This window comes from Stegostoma tigrinum, chromosome 25, assembly GCF_030684315.1.
Source record: "Stegostoma tigrinum isolate sSteTig4 chromosome 25, sSteTig4.hap1, whole genome shotgun sequence".
Lineage (NCBI taxonomy): Eukaryota > Metazoa > Chordata > Chondrichthyes > Orectolobiformes > Stegostomatidae > Stegostoma > Stegostoma tigrinum.
The window spans coordinates 53,808,793-53,832,554 of record NC_081378.1 but is presented as its reverse complement, the minus strand read 5'-3'; the positions used below and the strand labels follow the sequence as shown (position 1 = coordinate 53,832,554).

Genomic DNA, 23,762 nt, shown 5'->3' with positions numbered 1-23,762 from the left:
CCTTTCTTAGCTCTCTCTTTAGGTTCTTCCTGGCTAACTTGTTACTCTCAGGCACCCTAACTAAGCCTTCATGCCTCATCTTTACATAAGCCTCCTTTTTCCTCTTGACAAGAGATTCAACTTCTTTAGTAAGCCACAGTTCCCTCACTTGACCACTTCCTCCCTGCCTGACAGGTACATACTTATCAGGGACACGCAATAGCTGTTCCTTGAACAAGCTCCACATTTCAATTGTGCCAAGCCCCTGCAGTTTCCTTCCACATCCTATATCTTGCAGAATCGCCTCATAATTGCCTCTCCCCCAGCTATAAGTCTTGCCCTGCTGTCTATATCTATCCCTTTCCATCACTAAAGTAAATGTAACTGATTTGTGGTCACTATCACCAAAGTGCTCAACTACTTCCAAATCTAACACCTGGCCTGGTTCATTACCCAGTACCAAATGCAATGTGGCCTTGCCGCTTGTTGGCCTATCTACATACTGTGTCAGGGAACCCTTCTGCACACATTGGACAAAAACTGACCCATCTCAAGTACTCGAACCTCTACAAACAGGATGGTCTCCATTTGAACGAGAGTAGTACTAATATCCTGGGTGGGAAATTTCCTAGTGGAATTTTGGGTGGATTGAAAATAGCTCAGCAGGGGGATGGGAAACTGTGGTGTAGTTCTAGTACACAGGAGGAAGTGAGTAGGAAGGACATGGACAGGATCTCACTGTCACAGGAGTGTGCTGGCAGACAGCAAGCTGGTTTGAGGAGTGTCTACTTCAATGCCAGGAGTGTCTGGAATAAGGCAGGTGAGCTCGCAGCTTGGATAGTTACCTGGAGCTTCGATGGTGTGGCCATTTCGGAAGCATGGATAGATCAGGGTCAGGAATAGATGTTGCAGGTTGCAGGGTTTAGATCTTTCAGTAAGATCAAGGAAGGTGGTAAAAGAGGGGGAGGTGTGGCTTTGTTAGTCAAGGACAGTATAACGGCGGCTGGAAGAACTTTTGACGAGGACTCGTCTACTGAGGTGGTATGGGCTGAGGTCAGAAACAGGAGAGGAGAGGCCACACTGCTGGGAGTTTTTTTTTTATAGGCCTCCGCAAAGTTCCAGGGATGTGAAGGAGAGGATTGGCAAAATGATTCTGGGCAGGAGTGAAAGGAACAGGGTGGTCATTACGGGAGTCTTTAACTTCCCCAACATTGACTGGAAATGCTCTAACTCTAGTATGTCGGCTGGATCAGTTTTTGCCCACTGTGCGCAGGAGGGTTTCCTGACACAGTATGTCAAAGGGTCGCCACAAGATCTGGATCTGGTACTTGGCAATGAACCAGGCCCGGTGTTTGATTTAGTCGTAGGTGAGCACTTTGGAGAGACTGACCATAATTCAGTTATGTTTAGTTTAGCAATGGAAAGGGATAGGAACATGCCACAGGGCAAGAATTACAGATGGGGGAAGGGCAATTATAATGTGATTAGGCAAGACTTAGGAGGCATAGAATGAGGTAGCAAAATGCAGGGGATGGGGGCAATCGAAATGTGGAGCTGGTTTAAGGAACAGATATTGCACGTCCTTGATAGGTATGTCCCTGTCAACCAGGGAGGAAGTGATAAGGTAAGGGAACTGTGGTTTACTCAAGAAATTGTATCTCTTGTTAAGCGGAAGAGGGAGGCTTATGTGACATTGAGACGAGATGGTTCAGATGAGGCGATGAAGAGTTGCAGATTAGCTAGAAAGGGTTTAAACAGAGAGTTAAGAAGAGCAAGGAGGGGACATGAGCAGACACTAGCAGGTAGGATAAAGGAGAACCCTAAAGCTTTCTATAGGTATGTGAGAAATAAGAGGATGACTACGGTAGGAACAGGCCTGAAGTGGGAAGTTGAGTATGGACCCTGTGGAGATCAAAGAGGTGCTAAACGATATTTCTCATCTGTTTTCACTCAGGAAAAGGAGAATATTGTAGAGGAGAAAACTGAGTTAGGGTTTATTAGAACTGAAAGGATTGAGGTTAGTAGGGAGGAGGTGTTATCAATTCTAGAAGGTGTGAAGCTGGATAAATCCCCTGGGCCGGATGGGATTTTTCCGAGGATTCTCTGGGAAGCTAGGGAGGAGATTAGCAGAGCCTTTGGCCTTGAACTTTGAGTCATTATTGTCTACAGGTTTAGTACAAGAGGACTGGAGGATTGTAAATTTTGTGCCCTTGTTCAAGAAGGGCAATAGAGATGACCCAGGTAATTATAGACCAGTAAGCCTTATGTCTGTTGTAGGAAAAGTTTTGGAAAGGATTATAAGAGATAGGATTTATAATCATCTAGCAAGCAACAATTTGATTGGAGATAGTCAACATGGATCTGTCAAGGACAGGTTGTGTCTCACAAACCTCATTTGAGTTTTGAGAAGGTGACCAAGCATGTGGATGAGGGTAGGGCAGTTGACGTGGTGTATTGAGTTCAATAAAGCCTTTGATAAGGTTCCACATGGTAGGCTATTGGAGAAAATGCACAGCCACGGGATTGCAGGAAATTTAGCAGTTTGTATTAGAAACTGGCTTCCTGTAAGAAGGCAACGAGTGGTGGTTGATGGAAAATATTCAGCCTGGAGCCCGGTTACTAGTGGTGTGCCTCAAGGATCTGTTTTGGGACCACAGCTGCTTGTCATTTTTATAAGTGACTTGGACGCAGGCATTGGTGGATGGGTTAGTAAGTTTGCAGATGATACTCAAGTCGGTGGAGTGGTGGACAGTGTGGAAGAATGTTGCAGGGAGACTTGGATAAACTGCAGAATTGAGTTGAAAGGTGAAAAATGAAGTTCAATGCAGATAAATGTGAGGTGATTCACTTTGGGAAAAATAATAGGAAGGCAGAATACCGGGTCAATGGAAAAATTCTTGGTAGTGTGGATGTGTAGCGGGATCTTGGTGTCCATGTACATAGATCCCTGAAAGTTGCCACCCAGGTTGATAGTGCTGTTAAGGCGGCATACGGTGTGTTACGTTTTATCGTTAGAGGGATTGAGTTCCAGAGCCGTGATGTCATGCTGCAACTGTACAAAACGCTAGTGCGACCTCATTTGGAATATTGCGTACAGTTCTGGTCGCTCCATTACAGGAAGGATGTGGAAGCATTGGAAAAGTTGCAGAGGAGGTTTACCAGGATGTTGCCTGATCTGAAGCGAAGGTCTTATGAAGAAAGGCTGAGGGACTTGGGTCTGTTCTCATTGGAGAGAAGAGGGGATTTAATAGAGGCATACAAGATGATCAGGGGATTAGATAGGGTGGACAGTGAGAGCCTTTTTCCTGGGATGATGACATCAGCTTGTACAAGGGGGCATAGCTGAAAATTGAGGGGTGATAGATTTAAGACAGATGTCAGAGGCATGTTATTTACTCAGAGTGGTAAGGGCATGGAATGCCCTGCCTGCCAATGTAGTTAACTCAGCCACATTAGGGGCATTTAAACAGTCTTTGGATAAGCATATGGATGATGATGGGATAGTGCAGGGGGATGGGCTTAGATTAGTTCACAGGTCGGCGCAACATCGAGGGCCGAAGGGCCTGTTCTGCGCTGTATTGTTGTATGTTCTATGTATAGCATTTCCAGTCAATATTTGGGAAGTTAAACTCCCCCATAACAACTACCCTGTTACTTTCGCTCCTATCCAGCCTCATCTTTGCAGTCCTTTACTCTACATCTCTGCAACTTTTCAGAGGCCTTTAGAAAACTCCCAACAGGGTGACCTCTCCTTTCCTGTTTCTAACTTCAGCCCAAACTACCTCAGTAGACGAGTCCTCATCAAACGTCCTTTCTGCCACCATAACACTGTCCTTGACGAACAATGCCCCACCTCCCCCTCTTTTACCACCTTCCCTGATCTTACTGAAACATTTAAACCCTGGAACCTACAACAACCATTCCTGTCCCTGCTTTATCCATGTCTCCGAAATGGCCACAACATCGAAGTCCCAGGTACCAACCCATGCTGCAAGTTCACCCACCTTATTCCGGACGCTCCTGGCATTGAAGTAGACACACTTCAAACCAATTCCTGCCTGCCCGTACATTCCTGGGGACCTTGAAACCTTAATCATGACCTCACTACTCTCAACCTCCTGTACACTGGAACTTCAATTCAGGAGCCCATCCCCCTGCGGAATTAGTTTAAACCCTCCTGAAGAGCATTCGTAAATTCCGCTACCCCCACCCCCACCCCCACCCACCAGGATATCAGTACTCCTCTGGTTCTGATGTAGACCATCCCATTTCTAGAGGTCCCACCTTACCCAGAATGAGCCCCAATTATCCAGATATCTGAATCCGTCCGTCCTGCACCATCCCTGTAGCCATGTGTTCAACTGTTCTCTCTCCCTACTCCTCGCCTCGCTCGCACGTGGCACGGGTAACAAATAGGGATAACAACGTTGTTTGTTCGAGCTCCGAGCTTCCATCCGAGCTCCTGGAATTTCTGCCTTACATCTTCATTTGTTTTCCTACCTATATCGTTGGTGCCTATGTGGACCATGACTTGGGGCTTCTTCCCCACCCCCTTCAGGATCCCAAAAACACGATCCAAGACATCACGGACCCTGGCACCTGGGAGGCAACACACCAATTGAGAGTCTCTCTCATTCCCACACAATCTCCTATCTGTCCTCCTAACTACAGAATCCCCAATGACTAATGCTCTCCTCCTCTCCCCACTTCCCTTCTGAGCAACAGGGACAGACTGTGTCAGAGACCTATACCCCATGGCTTACATCTGGTAACTTTACCCCCCCCCCCCCAACAGTATCCAAAATGGTATAATTGTTATTGAGGGGAACAGCCACAGGGTATCCCTGCACAGTCTGCCTATTCCCTTTCCCCTTCCTGACCGTTACCTAGCTACCTTTTTCCTGTACCTTGGGTGTGACCACCTCCTTATAACTCCTCTCTATCACCCACTCAGCCTCCTGAATGATCCAAAATTCATCCAGCTCCAGTTCCCTAACACTGGAGCTGGCGTTGCATGCAATTCCCACAGATGACGTCAGTAGGGCCACTGGTGGTGACCCTTACCTCCCACATTCTACAGGGGGAGCACGCAACTGCCCTGACATCCATTCCCACTGTTCGGAACCTTACCAAATTGGCACTCAGACCGTTTTTTTTGGTTAGAGGGGAGGATGGGTGGGAGACACTACCTAAGTAGTGTCTCAGGTAAAGCAACGGCTCAAACATAAAGAGAAAAGAAAACCTTACCTTCTCGTTGACACTGGCTCGCGCTGCTGCCACTGAAAAACAGTGCTTGATAGCACTGTTGATGACACCCGCCCATTATTTTACTAATGATCAAGAGTAGACAGATGGGACAGGAATTAGCTGAGTTGGATTTGATCTGTTTTTGTGTGCAGGACATAGCTGGGCAATTTTCCACATTGTCGGATAGATCTGTGTTGTAACTCTATTGAAAGAACTTGGCTAGAGTAGCGGAAAGTTCTGATGTGCATGTCTTCAGTAGTATTGCCAAAATATTTGTCAGGGCCCATTGCCTTTGCAGTATCCATTTCCTCCAACCATTTCTTGATGTCACGTACAGTAAATCAACTTGGCTGAAGACTGGTATCTGTGACTCTGGTGACCATTGGAGTTGGCCAACATGGAGCATCCACTGGGCACTTCACAAGATTTCTGTGAATGTTTCAGCGTTATCTTTTTCACTGATGTGTTCAGCTTTTCCATAATTGAGGATGGGGATATTTGTGGTGCATCTTCCCCCAGTGAGTTATTAAATTGCCCAACACCATTCACAAATGTGGCTGAACAGCAGAGCTTTGATCAATTGGTTGTGGGATTGCTTAGTTCTGTCTATCACTTGCTTCCTATGCTACTTGGTATGTAAGTATTCCTGTTTGGTGGCTTCACCAAGTTGACACCTCATTTTCAGGTATACCTTGTGCCAATCCTGGCATGCCCTCATGCACTCTTCATTGTACCAGGGTTGTTCCCCTGGCTTGATGATAATGGTTGACTGAGGGATATGCTGGACTATGAGGTTGCAGATTGTGCTGGAGTACAATTCTGCTGCTGTTGATGGCCCACAGCACCTCTTGGATGCACAGTCTTGAGTTGCTAGATCTGTTTGAATTCTGTCTCACTTAGCACAATGATAGTGCCGCACCACACAATGGAGGTTATTTTCAATGTGAAGTTGGGACTTTATATCCAAAAGGACTGTGCAGTGGTCACTCTTACCGATGTTATCATGGACGAATGCATCTGCAGTTGGCAAATTGGTAAGGATGGCATCAGTATGCGTTTCTCTCTTGTTGGTTCCCCCATCACTGCCATAGACCCAGTCGAGTAGCTGAAACCTTGCAGTGTGGAGTCAATGTTAAAGACTCCCAGAGTGCCTCCCTCCCAACTGTTTACCACTGTGCCACCACCTCTGCAGGATCTGTCCTGCCAATTGGACAGGGCATATCCCTTGTTGGTGGTGTCTGGGACATTGTCTATCAGGTATAATTCCGTGAGTGTGACTAGTCTGTGAGACAGCTCTCCCAATTTTGGTGCTAGGCCCCAAATGTTAGCAAGGAGGCCTCAGCAGGATCGACATGACTGTTCCTACTGTTGTCATTTCTGATGCCTGGATTGATGCCAAGTGGTCCGCCCAGTTTCATTTTGTTGTTGCGGCATTGTTGTGATTGATACAAATGAATGGTTTGCTGGATCATTTCAGAGGGCAGTTGAGAGTCAATCACATTGCTTTGGGTCTGGAGTCACATGTAGGTCACACCAGTTGAGAAGAGCAGATTTCATTCCCTGAACAACATTACAGAGAGTAGAGATAGTAAGAACTGCAGATGCTAGAGTCAGAGATAACACACAGTGTGGAGCTGGGGGAGCACAGCAGGCCAGGCAGCAGAGGAGCAGGAAAGTTGACATTTCTGGTCCGAAGAAAGGTCCCAACCCGAAACATCAATTTTTCTGCTCCTCTTAATACTGGATGTAGGTTAGCTCCAAGTTTTCCTACATTACAATTGTGACTATAGATCATGAACGTTCCGAAGGTGGTCACCGGACCCAAAATGTTAACTCTGTTTTTTCCTCCACAGATCCTGCCAGGCCTGCTGAGCTTTTCCAGCAACTTTGTTTTGTTCCTGATTTACAGCATCTGCAGTTCTTTCGGTTTTTATTTAACCTGTTTACTTTATTGGCTTGGAACAGACTGGTCATCACCTCTGTCTCAACTTCTGTTCATAAAAGGAACCAGGACAAAAACGTCCTAAAGCCATGGTATCATCACAAGACAAAGGGATTGTTAATGGTAGGGATTGTTAATAGCAAGTTAGGGAAGAGAAGCTAGATAGTTGATAAAGGGGATTATGAATAGTTATATAAATAAGTTGGCTGTGCTGAAAGTAACCTATTTGGTGATGGGACTTGGGTTGTGGGGGTGAGTAATAGCCAAGGAAGGAGTTGTTTAACTTTGAAATTGATGCTGCCAGACCTGTTGAATTTATCCATCAATTTCTGTTTTTGTTTGCTTACCGATTTCAAGCCTTTCATAGCAGACACATCCAAGAAAGATACTGCAGCAAAGTCAAGGACAATGCTATGTATTTCTACACTGGGAACGCAAAGACCAGCTGGAAGAGGTGACTTCCAATCAATCCGCATTGGCAATTCTCTCATATCTGTCGCTTTATCCAGTTCTTCAATCGTGTTGTTATCTTCATCTTCTGAGTCACTGTCCCTACTTCTATCTGTAGTTTGGATGTAGCCTTTCTGTGTGGAAACATGAATATGACTGAATACGACAGACGCGAGGATACAAAAGAATTTTGTAAGTTCAGTATTGTAAGGGTTTATAATGCAGTACTACAATGTAAGATACTGTGTTGTATTTGGGATATGGTACCAGACAGATCTGGATGATATTTTACTCAATCTTCTCATCCATTCAGACCATAAGATCATAAGAGCAATAACAGCAGGAGTTGTACCGCTCTCAGTACTCTGGACCTAGTGTCACCAGAACCTTGTACTTTTAAAGACTTTCCCGACTGTTATACTCCAATCCCCTTGAAATAAAGACCAACATTCCATTAGCCCGCCTGATTACAAGCTGCATCTGTATGCCTATTTCCGGTATTTTATGTACAATTGACCCCTCAGCCTGCTCCACAATATAATAGGATTCTGACTAATCTGACATCTCTCATATCCATTTTGTTGCCTTTTCTCTGTAATCATAGATTCCCCTTCTGATCAAAAATCTTTCTATCTCTGGCTTAAAAGTACACAACTCCGCCCCCACAGCTGAGGCAAGGAGTTCCAAAGACATTCAAACCTCAGAAATAAAAATCCTCATTATCTGAGTCTAAAATTGGCATCCCTTTATTCTGAGACTATGGCCTCTGGTTCTAAACTCTCCCATGAGGGGAGTATCCTCTCAACATTTACCCTGTCAAGCCCATTAAGAATCCTTTATGCTTTAATGTGGTCACCTCTTCTAACCTCCAGTAAGTACGGTCCTAACCCATTTCATCTTTGCTCATAAGACAAGCTCTCCGTATCGGGAATCATTCCGGTGAACTTTCTCCAATGAAAAGATAACTTTCCTTAAATAAGGGGACCAAAACTGCTCACAGTACTCTCATTGCAATCTCACCAGTACTGTGTACAGTTACAGTAAGAGTTCCTTACTCTTATACTCCTTATAGGCCAACATTCCATTAGCCTTCCTGATTACCTGTGTGCTAGCTTTGTGTTTTGCGTACAAGTATCCCCAAGTCCCACTGTGGTGCAGTTTTTCTCCATTTAAATAATACTTGTTCTTTTATTCTTCCTTCCAAAATAAACAACTTCATGTTTTCCCACATTATACTCCATTTGCCAACATTTTGCCCACTTATTTAACCTATTAGTATCACTCTATTTCCCTTGCACCTTGCCTTTCTGCTGATTTTTGCAGAGTCTGCAAATTTGCCTTCAATGCATTGTCATCCTTCCTCCAAGTCATTAATATATATTGTAAACAGTGGTGGTCCCAGTACTGATCCCTGTTGAACCCCACTTGTCACCTGAAAAAGAATCCCTTTTTCTGAAGAAAGGTCTAGGCCTGAAACATCAGCTTTCCTGCTCCTCTGATGCTGCTTGGCCTGCTGTGTTCATCCAGCTCTACACCTTGTTATCCCTTATCCATTAGCTAATTCTCCATCCGTGCCAAAATACTACCACAACACTGTGGGCTCTGATCTTATGACTCAGCTTTTTGTTTGGTGCATTATGAATAGTGTTCTGGAAGTCTAAATACAACTCATCTCCTGGTTCCTCTCTATCCACTCTTTGTTGAGACTTCATTGAATATTAAATTAGTCATGCCCAGATAGTATCCAAACTCTCTGCTCTTTGTCCAACTTGTAATGAGACTCACTGAATACATTTTACATTTAGACAGTGTCATCTCCGGGTGTCATCTACGATGAACAGAACTTACTGAAGTGAGGGCTAACTCTCCTTTCTGCAGCATTTTTTTGATCTTCTGCAGAGCTTTATTTCTCTTCCGAAGGATTCGAAGTGGATTGAACCCAATCTGCAGAAAAGGGGTTCCCAGTAGTTTAGTTACAGTCCAGTGTTTAAATGAAATCTCACCAAATAGAATTATTTGGAATTTATCAAAACAATTTATTCCAGAACCTTCAAAACTGTTTAAATATTTCACCTTGTGGTATTTTAATTTTACTGGAATTCAAAATAAATATATAACATCAAGCAATTAGTGAAATAGCTTTGAACAAACTGTGCATTGTTAAAACCAGAAGAAATATTACAGGTCATGTTAGAAATTATACGATAAAAGAGCAACTTACAGCCTCAACGAGTTTGCTCCTAAGGAAGTCGACATTTGCAAAGAAAATTGGTGAAGGGCATCGAAAGATCTTTACTCCTTCAGGCTCATAAATCTGAGGCAAGAACAAGTTAGATTGGTAGATGTACAGATTTATTAAAGAAATGCAATGGTGTTGAATGATGATTAAGTAATTTCCTTACATTGAGATAGTCTTTCCTGTTCTTGTAGATATCCGTTCCACTAATATTTGCCAACACAGAACATATTGGACTGAAAATAAAGCACAACGTACTGATCACTGCCATTTATTGGTCACCCTGCTTACTGTTCCCATGTATTGTTCACTCCCATTTGCAGGTTTATCCCCTATATACGTACTTTAAGAGTTACTGATTATTCCCACGTAATGTTGGACCTAACATGAAATTCAAAGTCTGTTGAGCAATGGTCTTCTCCACACTGTTATACCATGGCCCTAGCACTTCTTAATCAATATTGCATTGATCGTGCAAGTAAGCAAACTAAAGAACAAATATCACAGCCTTCCCAGACAGAGGCCAAAGTTGGTGACTATGTTACCTCATCAGTTGTGACGGACAGGACCTGTCATTAAAATGCTCAGCTCAATGGCATCCAATCAGATGCCCTGCAGAAGGCGATGTAAGGGATCTGATCACCTGGGATTTTGAAACTTCCCTGAAGGTCAACTCTGTTAACATCAACATATGAGAAACAGGGGCCCAGTCATGATCAGGTTGGCGATTGAGCCAAAGGTATCAGGCCTTTCAAATCAACGAATGCAGAGAACTGCAAAAGTGACATGAAAAGACAGAACAGCAGCTCAAGCTAAAAATCCACCAACACCTTGACTGCTGACAATTGATGTCCTCACTGAGAAGAGAAAACTAGGCCATTACAGGGGTTTGAATACATCCGCAAACTCACAGTAACACTGATATTTCACTAACGTCCATCCAACTCTTCATGAGGATGAACATTCTCAACACAACTGACAATGGTGGGTCCCATGTACTGGTTAGTTGTCTGAAATGATTACTACTTTTTACTAGTTGTGTTACTGGCTCCTATTCTAAATATACCCAAACGCTACAATGATGATAGGTAATTTAAATAAAGGTTCTTTATTAGAGAATAAAGAAATTCCAGGAATGCTCTTTCCACACGTTTACTGATTAATACTGCTCCATCCAACTATGATATCAAATATGAACTTACATCGCTCGCTGTAATTTTTAAAATTCATCCATACAACGTAAATGTCACCACCTGGGCCAACATTTATTGTCCATCCCAAGTTGCCCCTTGAAAAAGTAATGGTGAACTGCCTTCATGAACTGCTGCAGTCCATGTGCTGTAGGTAGAACCACAGTATTTTGACCCAGCAACAGTGAAGGAAGAGCAATATATTTCCAAGTCAGGATGGATTTAGAAGGGAGCTTCCAGATGGTAGTATTCCCACATATCTGCTGTCTGTGTCCATCTGGAAAAATGGTGTGGTGACAAAGTTGGAAGATGATATGAGAGGGATGTTAGTGAGTTGTTTCTGTGCATCTTATACATGACACACACTTCTGCCACGATGCAAAAGTGATGAAGGAACTCTATGTTAAAAGTGGTGGATGCACGCAGAAGAAGCCAACCGCATTGTGAAGATAACGTCAAGTTTCCTGAGTGTCACTGGAGTTGCACTCCTGACTTGAGCCCTGTAGACAGTGGCCAGACTTTGGAGAGTTGGGGGGGGGGAAGCGTTACTCATCGCAGTATTCTAGCTTCTGAGCTGCTGTTGTCGTCACTGTACTTATGTGGCTGGTCCAGTTCAGTTTGTGGTCAATGGTAACCCCCAGGATGTTGATAGCGGAAGATTCAATGATGGTAACACCATTGAATGCCAGAGGGAAATGGTTCTATACTCTCATTGGAGATTGTTATTGCTTGGCCCTTTTGTGGTGCAAATATTACTTAATGTATACTAATCCCTATACAAATGCAGTAAAATGTTAATCAATCAATATGTGAAACCATAAACTACAAAGCACACTACAGATCTGTGGTCGTTCTGAGTGGAATGGCAGAGTGGCTCAGTGGTTGGCACTGCTGCCTCAGTGCCAGGAACCCAGGTTCAATACCACCCTCGTGCAACTGTCTGTGTGGAGTTTACACATTCTGTGTGTCTGTGTGGGTTTCCTCCAGGTGCTCCAGTTTCCTCCAACAGTCCAAAGCTGTGCAGACTAGGCAGATTGACTGAGCTAAATTGACCACAGTGTTCAGGGCTGTGTAGATTAGGTGGGTTACAAGGGGATGGGTCCAGGTGGCTTACAATAAGGGTCAGTGCGGATTTGTTGAGCCAAAGGGCCTGTTTCCGCACTGTACAGATTCTATGAATCTTCACATTTCCTGCCACATCTCCCATTTACTCAATGTGACACAAGATTGTAAGGAAACTGGAAATAATAGTTGACATCAATAATTCTGCATTCCATGAATACACTAAAAGGGAAAGCTTGAAGTCTTTATTTTAACATTCAGCCTTCATCTCAATTCACTGAGTTCCCACTTCTTAATTCACTACCTGTTCATCCTGCCAAAACCTCTCTTCAAGTAAACTCTCTGTATTCATGGTCATATCCTTGATTTGTCATCTTACATGATCTTGCTACTCAACTCATAAATATGGCCATATCTAGTCATTTTCCATCTATCATTCCACCCACATCCCAAACTTATTTCCCTTTGTATCCATCCATGGGTAAAACTTTGCTCCGTTAACTTACAACTGCACTTTCAACATTCCAGCCGGCTAGCCTTCAGATGTTTGTTTGGTACCCCCTAGCTGCAACTTTTGATTTGCTGAATCCATGCTGACCCCCACATTTGAAGCCCTTGTTCTCCCTACAACCATTACTCCCTCTCACCCTGGCCAATTCCTCTTATAACCGTCATCTTCCTTCCATCAAGTCCAAAAAGAGGTAAATGTAGAGTCATAGAGCTGTACAATATGGAAACCATGCTTCGGCCCAACTTCTCCACACTGACCAGATATCCTAAATTAATCGAGTCACATTTGCCAGCATTTGGCCCATATATGTCTGATCCCTTCCAGATGCATTTTAACTGTTGTAACTGTACTAGCTTCCACCACTTCCTCTGGCAGCTCATTCCATACACGCACTGCCCTCTGCATGAAAAGTTGCCCCTTAGGTCCCTTTCAAATCTTTCCCCTGTCACCTTCAGCCTATACCCCTCTAGTTTTGGTCTCCTCCACCCCAGGAAAGGACCATGGCTATTCACCCTATTCATGCCCTTCATGATTTTAGAAACATCTGCAAGGCCAGACCTCAGCCTGTAACACTCCAGGGAAAGTAGCCCCAGCCTATTCAGCCTCTCCCAAGAGCTCAAACCCTCCAAACTTGGCAACATCCTTAGATCTTTTCTGAATCCTTTCAAGTTTCACAATATCCTTTCTCTAGCATGAAGACCAGAATTGCCTGCAGTACTCCAATAGTAGCCGAACCAATGTCCTGTACAGCAGCAACGCGACCTTCCAACTCCAATACTCAACACACTGACCAATAAAGGCAAGCGTACCAGATGCTGTCTTCACTGTCCTGTCTACCTGGGACTCTACTTTTCAAGGAGCAATGAACCTACATTCCCCAAGGTCTTTTTGTTCAGCAACACTTCCCAGGCTAGGCTGGGCCACATAAAGTATTATCAGATCCTTCTATTTTTGACTAAGTCTGCTTACTATTCCAGAATCATCCTGCAATGTAAAGATAGCTTCCTCCAATCCGCTCCACCCACCCAAAAGCTTTTTTTTTCCCCTGCAGATTGCAGATTCCCTTTCTAAACCTCTTTTCTTTATCTTCTCCACTCTCATCTCTAACAAGACATACAGGGAACTCAGGGAGGGCTTTGTCTAAGCTGCTGGGCAAGATTTCCTCGAAGTTTCCTCTTGCCCTCACCTTTACCGTTTCCCTTACCCTGAAATCACATTTATCTACAGTTTCTTTCTAATTTCATGCTTGTCCAACGCTCATCATATTCTTTCGAGCCACTTCCTGCTCTCCTGACTGTATGCTCACTGATGGTAACTATTGTCCCTCTTTCTTTTAAAATCCACTACATTATCCCCTTCCCAGAAAAACAAACATATCACCCGACAGCTTTTGCAAGCGAGTTTTGAGAAGATTTGTAGCTCAGGTTGAGGTTCTGGATGTGAGTTTGCTCGCTGAGCTGGAAGGTTAGTTTTCAGACGTTTCGTCACCATTCTAGGTAACATCATCAGTGAGCCTCCGATGAAGCACTGGTGTTATGTTCCGCTTTCTATTTATCTGGTTAGGTTTCCTTGGGTTGGTGATGTCATTTCCTGTTTTTTTCTCAGGGGATGGTGGATTGGCTCCAAATCAATGTGTTTGTTGATGGAGTTCCGGTTGGAATGCCATGCTTCTAGGAATTCTCGTGCATGTCTCTGTTTGGCTTGTCCTAGGATGGATGTGTTGTCCCAATCAAAGTGGTGTCCTTCCTTATCTGTATGTAAGGATACGAGTGAACAGGACAAGCCAAACAGAGACATGCATGAGAATTCCTAGAAGCATGGCATTCCAACTGGAACTCCATCAACGAACACATTGGCTCCAAATCAATCCACCATCCCCTGAGAAAAAGAACAGGAAATGACATCACCAACCCAAGGAAACCTAACCAGATAAATAGAAAGCGGGACATAACACCAGCGCTTCGTCGGAGGCTCACTGATGATGTTACCTAGAATGGTGACGAAACGTCCGAAAACTAACCTTCCAGCTCAGCGAGTAAACTCACATCCAGAGCTTTTGCAAGCTCCATCCCATCTCCTTCCCCTTCCTTCTCCAAAGTCCTTCAAAATGTGACCTTCCAGATCTGCTTCTATCTTTTCTGAACCTCCAGGTTGGAATCCCTAAAACAGAATGGCGTTTATTGTCACATGCACTCAAATGAATGCGGTGAAAAGTTTGTAATGTCGCCTCCTAGCACCATCTCACGTACAAGCGATCTAGGTACATATATTTAAACTGTAGTTACAGAATTGAAATACTGGTAGTAGAAATGTACAGATAGACAAGCATGGAACTCAGTTTAAAAAGTCCAGAATGATAATAAAAAGCATCTTTAAAACTACTCGAGTTGCATTCCTTTTCCACTGGGCTTCAGAACATGAGGACTTGTTGTTTCCACACACTGGCCTCTGTCTGAGACTCATTCCCACCAGCCTGCCCGGGCTTGCTCTGCTTCCTACTCCAACTCCAGCCACAACTCACTTCCGCGCCTCGGCCTGCAATTGCTCTGCTCCCTGCTCCAGCCGTGACTTGCTTCCGGACTCCGTTCTCCATTGCTCTGGGGAACGTGCTTTAAGGAGTTAAAAGATGGCGGGGGTGGGGAGAAGAAAAACTGCAGCAAGAAAGGAAAAAAAAGAAAAAAAAATTAAGAAAAAGGGACCGGCGACCAGAGGAGCTCCAAATGGCGGGTCTTACTCTGCCGCCATCTTTACTGTTTTGAAGATGTAGATGGTAAGATATTGATAAGGTAAGATTGATAGAAATTGATATGACATAGATAAGGTATGACCAACTACTGCTAAAATGTTGTGGCTGCTCTTATCAAATTCACAGATGCCATCTTATGTGTCTGTGACAAAAATAAACCATACTTCCTCATCTCTTCAATGCAGCTACGTCCTTTTACAGAGTATGAAGTGGAGATGCTGGTATTGGATTGGAGTGGACGAGGTCAGAAATCACATGACACCAGGTCATAGTCCAACAGGTTTAATTGAAAATTCAAGCTTTGGGAGCCCTGGTCCTTCAATTTTTACCTATTCAATCATAGCCAGAGAATCACTTGCAGTGACTTCGCTTCCTGCTCCTGTACCATCACCTGTGGTATCCTCCAAGGATCTATCTGAGGTCCCCTCCTATTTATTATCTGCCCCTGGGAGACTCGAGCAGATTATTTACAATCTTAGTGTCATATTTGAGACTGAAATGAACTTCCAACCCACATATTTAAGTCATTGCTATAAACCAATAATTACAGCCTTATTAACAGAGACCAAGGCAGTATTAACGTTGTGGCTCAGCCATCTTCTGCAAAACCTCATATTCCTGCATTTTTTTTTCATTCATTTGTGGGATGTAAGTGTCACTGGCTGGGTCAATATTTATTGCCCATCCCTAGTTGCCCTTGATCAGAGTATGGAGTAGGCCATTTTGAACTAAGATGAGAAATTTCTTCAAAAGGGTAGTGAATCTGTGGAATTCTCTACCATAGAAAGATATGAAGGCCAAGTCACTGAATGTAAATAAGAATGAAACAGATTTCTAAAAACTAAAAGTAACAAGGGGAAAGGAAGAGACCGGGAGTAAAGTACTGAGGTAGAGGATCATTATGATCATGTTGAAAGATGTAGCAGATCCAATGGGCCAAATGACTTATTCTTCCTCCTATTTTAGAACATAGAACAGTACAGCACAGAACAGGCCCTTCAGCCCACAATGTTGTGCTGACCATTGATCCTCATGTATGCACCCTCAAATTTCTGTGACCATATACATGTCCAGCAGTCTCTTAAATGACCCCAATGACCTTGCTTCCACAACTGCTGCTGGCAACGCATTCCATGCTCTCACAACTCTCTGCGTAAAGAACCTGCCTCTGACATCCCCTCTATACTTTCCACCAACCAGCTTAAAACTATGACCCCTCGTGCTAGCCATTTCTGCCCTGGGAAATAGTCTCTGGCTATCAACTCTATCTATGCCTCTCATTATCTTGTATACCTCTTTTCTGTGTTTCTTACAAAGACCTAAGACTCAAATAGTCCCTCTTAAGCCCAAGCTCCCAAACTGTTCTAAGACCACCAAAATAACAGATGGAGGCACTGAGTGAGTAACCTAGCAGCAGGACGGAGCAGAGGAGAAGTCATTAAAGGAAACAGTCCAATCCACATGGTGACTGACAAAATGGAAAATGCAGAAAGCAATCTCTAATGAGGGGAAGCTAAGGAACAGGTCCTAACACTATCATGGATGAGAAAAGTCCTTGGCAAGTCGAAATGCAGCCAAACTGGCACAGATGATTCACTAGGCACAGGACTATTTCAGAATTAGCAACCAACTCAAACCAGATCGGTATCCTTCACTGCACAATCAACATTGCAGATGATATTTTAGGCAAAGTACATGGAAACAGAGAAACTTTCACTTATGACATTATCAGAGCTCTCACTGTATATTGAGAAGTTATAATCATGGTGTACTAAAATGAAGTGAAAGCCCTGAGAAAATATTGCTTCATTTATCAGTGACCTATATGGCAGTGATTAGATTGTGCTTGGAGTGTTAGTCCATGAAACTGAAATATGGAAACAGAAGAGTCTTTGTTCCAGGCAATAGAGGGCTTTATGGAAAATATAAATCGCAGCAACATTGCATAAAACCCAATGTGTCCCAAAACCTCAAAATCTCCCCACCCCTCGACCTCATCCCAAGACCAGCCCCTCTTGTCCCCACCTCCTTGACCTGTCCATCTTTCCTCCCACCTAACTGACCTACCCCAAGACCCACTTCCTACCAACTAGCCTCATCGGCCTGTCCTTCTTCCCTCCCTCCTCACTGACCAACTCCCATCCCAATTCCTTACCTATACTGACTTCATCCCTGCTTCCTTGACCTATCCACCTTCTATCATTGCCTCCCCCTCTCTATTTATTTCAGAGCCTCCTTCCCCTCCCCCACTTCTGAACAAGGGTCCAGGCCCAAAACATCAGCTTTCCTGCTGCGTTCATCCAGCTCCACACCTTGCTACCATTACACAATGTTCTTGCTGTGGAAAGAAGGGGCTGTGCCGCAACAATATGCTGTTGCATTGAAAGTGGAATAGTCACCAGGAACAGAAAGGAATAATCCAAGGGTAGAAGTACGAATCTTCCAACTCTCTGTAGATAGAGGCTTGGAGGAAGAAGAGGGCAGAATTGCGAATGTTCGAACCTTCCTCTGAACAGAGTGTGGGGATAAATGCAGCATCTACAGGCTTCAAAACTTAACCTCAATATTCCAAACAGTAAACCAGAACACAAATAGAAGTCACTTTCAGTAGTTTGGAGTAATGAAGGCAAGCCACAGGTTTATTAAAGGGTAGTGATTCTGTTTGGTTGAGTTTTTGATAAGGTAATAGAGGGGTTTGATGAGTCTAATTGATGTGGTTTACAAGGACTTTCAGATGTGTTTAATAAAGAGCCACGTAATTGACTTCTAGAAAAGTCAAAACCCATGTGGCAAAAGGAGAGTGGCAGCATAAGTATGAACTTGTTAGAGTGGTAGAAAACAGAGATGAATGATGAGCAGTTGTATTTCAGACTGCAGCACCTTGTACAATGCAATTTTTTCAAGTATCAAAACTATGACCAATGCTGTTGCTGATGTGCTTTGATGACATGCCATTTGGGTGGACTGGACACAATTTCAAAATTCGTGTGTGGCAGAAATGTTGCAAAATTTGTGATATGTGGAGAGGATGGTGAGAGATTTCAATAGGTGAAACTGATGAATATGTGGCAGATAAGATTTCATGCATGGAAGTGTAAACTGATGTGAAGAATATCAAACAACAGTATAAAATATTAAAAAAATGCAATTTCAAAGGAGCAGAGGAGCCTGATGATAAATATGTACAAATCATTCAATTAACAATGGTTAATTAACAACAATCCCTTAACAATGGTTAAACTGGGTTCCAGCATTCTCAAAATCCAGGAATGGAGTTCAAAACCAAAACAGTTATGAGGAACCCTTGTAAAAACAATGGTTCACCTTCAACTAGAGAATGTGTCTAACTCTGGTAGCATACTTTGAGAATGAAGGAAAAACTTCAGAGAGGAAACAAAGAAGAGATTCATGAGTCTACAACTCTAAACAGCAGCTCATATGTTGGAATATACTCACAATTGTGTTCTGAACACAACAGTCAGCAGCTCAAATCCTACACCAGCTGCAAGGCCAATGTCAAGCCCAAGAAGAACGGCAGCAATGAAAGCCATTATCCAAACCAGCTGTAAGAAACAGAGACCTGTGTCAAAAACTTAGAATCAGCGAAACCTGTTAATTAACTGATACTGAGTGACAGTGCAGACAGTGACACTGAGGGGCAATCCAGTCATCTGAATAGATAAAATAACCTAAAATAGTGATTAAGTGATACATGCATAGAGATTTTTTTTAAAGAATTGTATTTGGTATTTGGAAGGGAGTTTAAGGGAAGAGGTTTACTTTTCTGAGATACTGAAAATATTGAAGTACTATAAAATCTAATGTAAAGTCGCCTGGATTTTCACGCTGTTAAGTTCAGAGAAGGTGCACAAAACGTTTGTAACTGAGTGAGGGCACCGTGTTAACTGGAGTGAGGAGGTGCACATTAAATGCACAATCGTGATGCTGGCTGGAAAGAGAAAAATAGAAAATGAGTAAGTGGGACGGAAGGACAGAGATAGGTAGAGGGAGAGAAGAAACAACAGACACAACACCAAGAAAGAAAAACAGGGTGATAGAGAATCATAGAAAAGGAGAGAATGAAAAAGAGCAAAAAAGAGAACAAAAAAATTGAACACAAAAAGGTAAAGTTGTAAGTTGAAGATTGTGAGCATTTCATAACTTATTCGTGGAGGAAACAGGAAATCCAAATTCCTCAGTTGTTATAACAAGTCATTAACCAAGTGCCAATATTCCGATAAAATTCATTCCAGCACAGAATTTCTGGTACTCAGTGAGAAAGAGAGGCGCTTTCAGAAAGGCCCTGAATGGCAGGCAGAATCCCATAAAGTGGTCACTGCCTGTTACTATCAGGACTGTTTTGATTGAACAGGAAACATATACCAAGCTTCTTCTGCCTATTCTTTGTAATCTCATCTCTGCTTTCACCCTGAGCTCCACATCTGGGAAATCTCCTTCTCAAACCTTTCAAAGAATGATACCTGGTGAAGCCGCTGACATAGTGGAGCGGCTAAAGCTGCGCCTGATACTTACACAATCAAACTTGTCTTTCTTCCATAGAATCCTGATTTCTCTGAACTGCATTAACATTCCTTTCAAATTAATGATAACAAGAGCTCCCAAAACCGACTGTGAGGAGAATAAAAAGACAAAATAAGTAGGTCTATTAGCACATTTGAAATATAAGACTCCTTCTATTTTGACTTCTTCTGACAGAGTAATGCAACATTTGTATGGATGTGCTACTAGTGTCATTGCATGGTTGACTGTATCATTCAGATCCTTTGTATTAAGCTCCCTTATGGATTATGAGTAGTTATCAGCAACAATGTCACGAGCTTCTTTTTGGGAATGAGGAATACATATACTGGAACACAAATGGGTTCCAATTAAAATGTCTCATCATTCATATCTCACCTAAGCTTGTCGTAGGCAGTTGTTCATTTTTACAGTCTTTGCCATGTATATGTTGTTACATTATTAGACAACGAAAATTATTTTTATTTATTTTAATAATTTCAAACACTACATTTCTCTTGTACGAAATGTTAAAGTGTATACTTTAAAGTTGTATCGTACTTACAGAGCACAAAAATGAGGAAGTTAGGCCAAACATTTACAAAACATTAAATTGTCTTCAGCTGTAGAATTCTGCGCAGTTGTGAGTGTGATACTGTAGGAAGAATGTCAAGGCTGTAGATTTACTAGAATTATGTCAGAGTTGATCTCAGGTCTATGCAGACAATGGGGAAGCTGGAATTATTCTCCTTAGAGCACAGAAGGTTAAGAGGTAATTTAATCAAATCATGAAGGGTTTTTATTAAGTAAATAAAAAGAAACTATTTCCTGTGGCGGGAGGGGTGACAAGCACACAGGATTTTGATTTAAGGTGATGATAAACATACCAGGAAGGCAATGGGAAATGATTGCATGCAATTAGTCATGATCTGAAATGGCACTGAAAGGAGATTTCAATAATAACTTTCAAAAGGGAATTGAAGAAATACTTGAAACAAAAAGCAGACAGATTTATTGGGAGAGAAATGTGGTGTAAAATTATTGGATAGCTCTTTCAAAGAGGCCACAGAGAACTGATGGTTTGAATGGCCTCTTCCATACAATTCCATGTTTCCATATGTCAAGAGAAGCTGGATTTCAGGCACTCATATCTCTGACTAGCCAAAGCATCAAGACAAAATGAGCTTTTCAAATTGGGACTCTTTTTTGGCCTGGTTAAACAATGAAATGGATATATGTAACATGTACACATCCTAAAATCAGCAAAGGCACTTGTCAGCTTTCAGTGATTGTGTTGTTTCTACTTAACTTCAACTGGCTCTGTTGACAATGGGCAATAAAAGCCATCGTTAGAGCCCAGAATACTATCATTTTATAGTAGAAATGTTTGATTACCTACCTTGGGTAGTGGTGCAAGCAGAAACCCAATGGCCAGAGTTACAATCATCACCATCACAGCAGATATCAGACTAGCAAGCTGTGTCAAAATGAATCAATGGATTAATCAATTAAAAATGTTTTCATTTCATTCAATTGCTGTTGTCCTCAACTGTAAGCATTCCATTTCTGCATCAGTCAGTTTCTTAGTGCAGAATCTCCTCGTCTCGGTTGGTGAGTTGTTTAAGGAGGATGTTGAGGCTTTGGGGACGGGGTGTGGAGAGGACTTACAGGAATGATTATCAGGGATGAGGGAATTCAGCTAAAGGTGGAGAGAATGGAGAAAGTGGGATTATTCTCCTTTGGTTATGAGAAGATTTAATAAGAATTCAAAATTGTGAGGGAATTTAATAGAGTGAATCAGGAGGAGTAGTTCCCAAAAACAAGGTCATGAAAAAAAAGCACACTTTCAAAAAAAAATTGAAAAAATCCAGTCTAAAATGTGTGGATAATTTGTTGAAATAAATTGTTAATATCTGAAATCCACTACTTGAACAGGTGATTGATGACAAGTCAATGATCACTGTTAGTAGGGAATTCGAAAAATACTACAAGAGGAGGTATTTGCAGGGCTATGGGAAAAAAAGCAGAGGAGTAAAATCAGTTCTGCCAAAGGACAGGCACAGTCTTCTGTGCCAAAGATTCTTTTAATGTTGACTGCACTTCTAGACAGACTCCTGGAACTAAATTTTCAATTTGGGATAGGGAACACAATCCCTGGGAAACAATTCCAAATCCTATTCTCTGTATTACATCGAGACCACTGATATGACTGAGTTTTTAAATGCAAGCGGCTTCACTGGCCTGCAAGCTGGATCTTGAAATGGACAATCTTTTGAAAGCAAAGAAGCCATGAAGTGGGTTTGTGATTCGATCAGGAAATGGAACAGGAAGCTTTGCAGACCACCAGAATTGTCGCAAGCAGGTGTGTAAAAATATCTCCAAGGTTCTCTGACATTTCTCCTCAGGCATTAACCAAGACAGCCACTGAGAGCTAACAGATACTTTCCCAATCAAATCCACCCCCAGATACAAAGGAAGGACCAGGATGACATTGGCTATGGAGGTTAGCAGTGAAGAAGTGCCAAGAAAGATGTGGGCCAGGGTCATAAAAGATTTAATATTCTGATATTATCTGGAAAGTTGAGTGGCTGGAGAGACTCAGGTGACAGCTTTCCAATTCTATAAAGAGCAGCATGTGCTTGGGTAGAGAGGGCTGGGTACCCATCAATCCACAAAACAATTTCAGAGCAAGTGGCTTGCTGCATCACTTGGACATCAGCCACTTTCATAAATGGGCTATGAGTGAGAAGGATATGGAGGGCCATGTCAATGTCATGCACAAAAAGATGATGATGATGTGGGGTTCCACAGGGCTCTGTCCTTGGGCCTCTACTGTTTGTAATTTTTATTAATGACTTGGATGAGGGGATTGAAGGATGGGTCAGCAAGTTTGCAGACGACACAAAGGTCGGAGGTGTCGTTGACAGTATAGAGGGCTGTTGTAGGCTGCAGTGGGACATTGACAGGATGCAGAGATGGGCTGAGAGGTGGCAGATGGAGTTCAACCTGGATAAATGCGAGGTGATGCATTTTGGAAGGTCGAATTTGAAAGCTGAGTACAGGATTAAGGATAGGATTCTTGGCAGTGTGGAGGAACAGAGGGATCTTGGTGTGCAGATACATAGATCCCTTAAAATGGCCACCCAAGTGGACAGGGTTGTTAAGAAAGCATATGGTGTTTTGGCTTTCATTAACAGGGGGATTGAGTTTAAGAGTCGTGAGATCTTGTTGCAGCTCTATAAACTTTGGTTAGACCGCACTTGGAATACTGCGTCCAGTTCTGGGCGCCCTATTATAGGAAAGATGTGGATGCTTTGGAGAGGGTTCAGAGGAGGTTTACCAGGATGCTGCCTGGACTGGAGGGCTTATCTTATGAAGAGAGGTTGACTGAGCTCGGTCTCTTTTCATTGGAGAAAAGGAGGAGGAGAGGGGACCTAATTGAGGTATACAAGATAATGAGAGGCATAGATAGAGTTGATAGCCAGAGACTATTTCCCAGGGCGGAAATGGCTAGCACGAGGGGTCATAGTTTCAAGCTGGTTGGTGGAAAGTATAGAGGGGATGTCAGAGGCAGGTTCTTTACGCAGAGAGTTGAGAGCATGGAATGCGTTGCCAGCAGCAGTTGTGGAAGCAAGGTCATTGGGGTGATTTAAGAGACTGCTGGACATGCGTATGGTCACAGAAATTTGAGGATGCATACATGAGGATCAATGGTCGGCACAACATTGTGGGCTGAAGGGCCTGTTCTGTGCTGTACTGTTCTATGTTCTATGTTCTATGAAAGCAAGTGTATTCTCATAGATCATTGCCCCCTCCTCCTGAAAGAAAATAGATCTCACAACAAACAAGGTAATATGATCAAGTGTGTGGATGAGGGAAGA

General features: G+C 42.9%; 1 protein-coding gene across 1 annotated transcript in view; it reads right to left on the bottom strand.

Moving 5' to 3' along the window:
* Positions 1-23,762, bottom strand: part of LOC125463051 (chloride anion exchanger-like) — a 70,012-nt gene that overhangs the window by 12,825 nt on the left and 33,425 nt on the right. The window contains exons 11-17 of the mRNA XM_048553697.2: positions 21,281-21,358; positions 19,897-19,992; positions 18,820-18,926; positions 10,021-10,090; positions 9,840-9,932; positions 9,467-9,562; positions 7,516-7,752 (exon numbers count right to left, since the gene is read on the bottom strand). Coding sequence (XP_048409654.1) covers positions 7,516-7,752; positions 9,467-9,562; positions 9,840-9,932; positions 10,021-10,090; positions 18,820-18,926; positions 19,897-19,992; positions 21,281-21,358 — 777 coding nt within the window. The remainder of the gene's footprint in view (positions 1-7,515; positions 7,753-9,466; positions 9,563-9,839; positions 9,933-10,020; positions 10,091-18,819; positions 18,927-19,896; positions 19,993-21,280; positions 21,359-23,762) is intronic.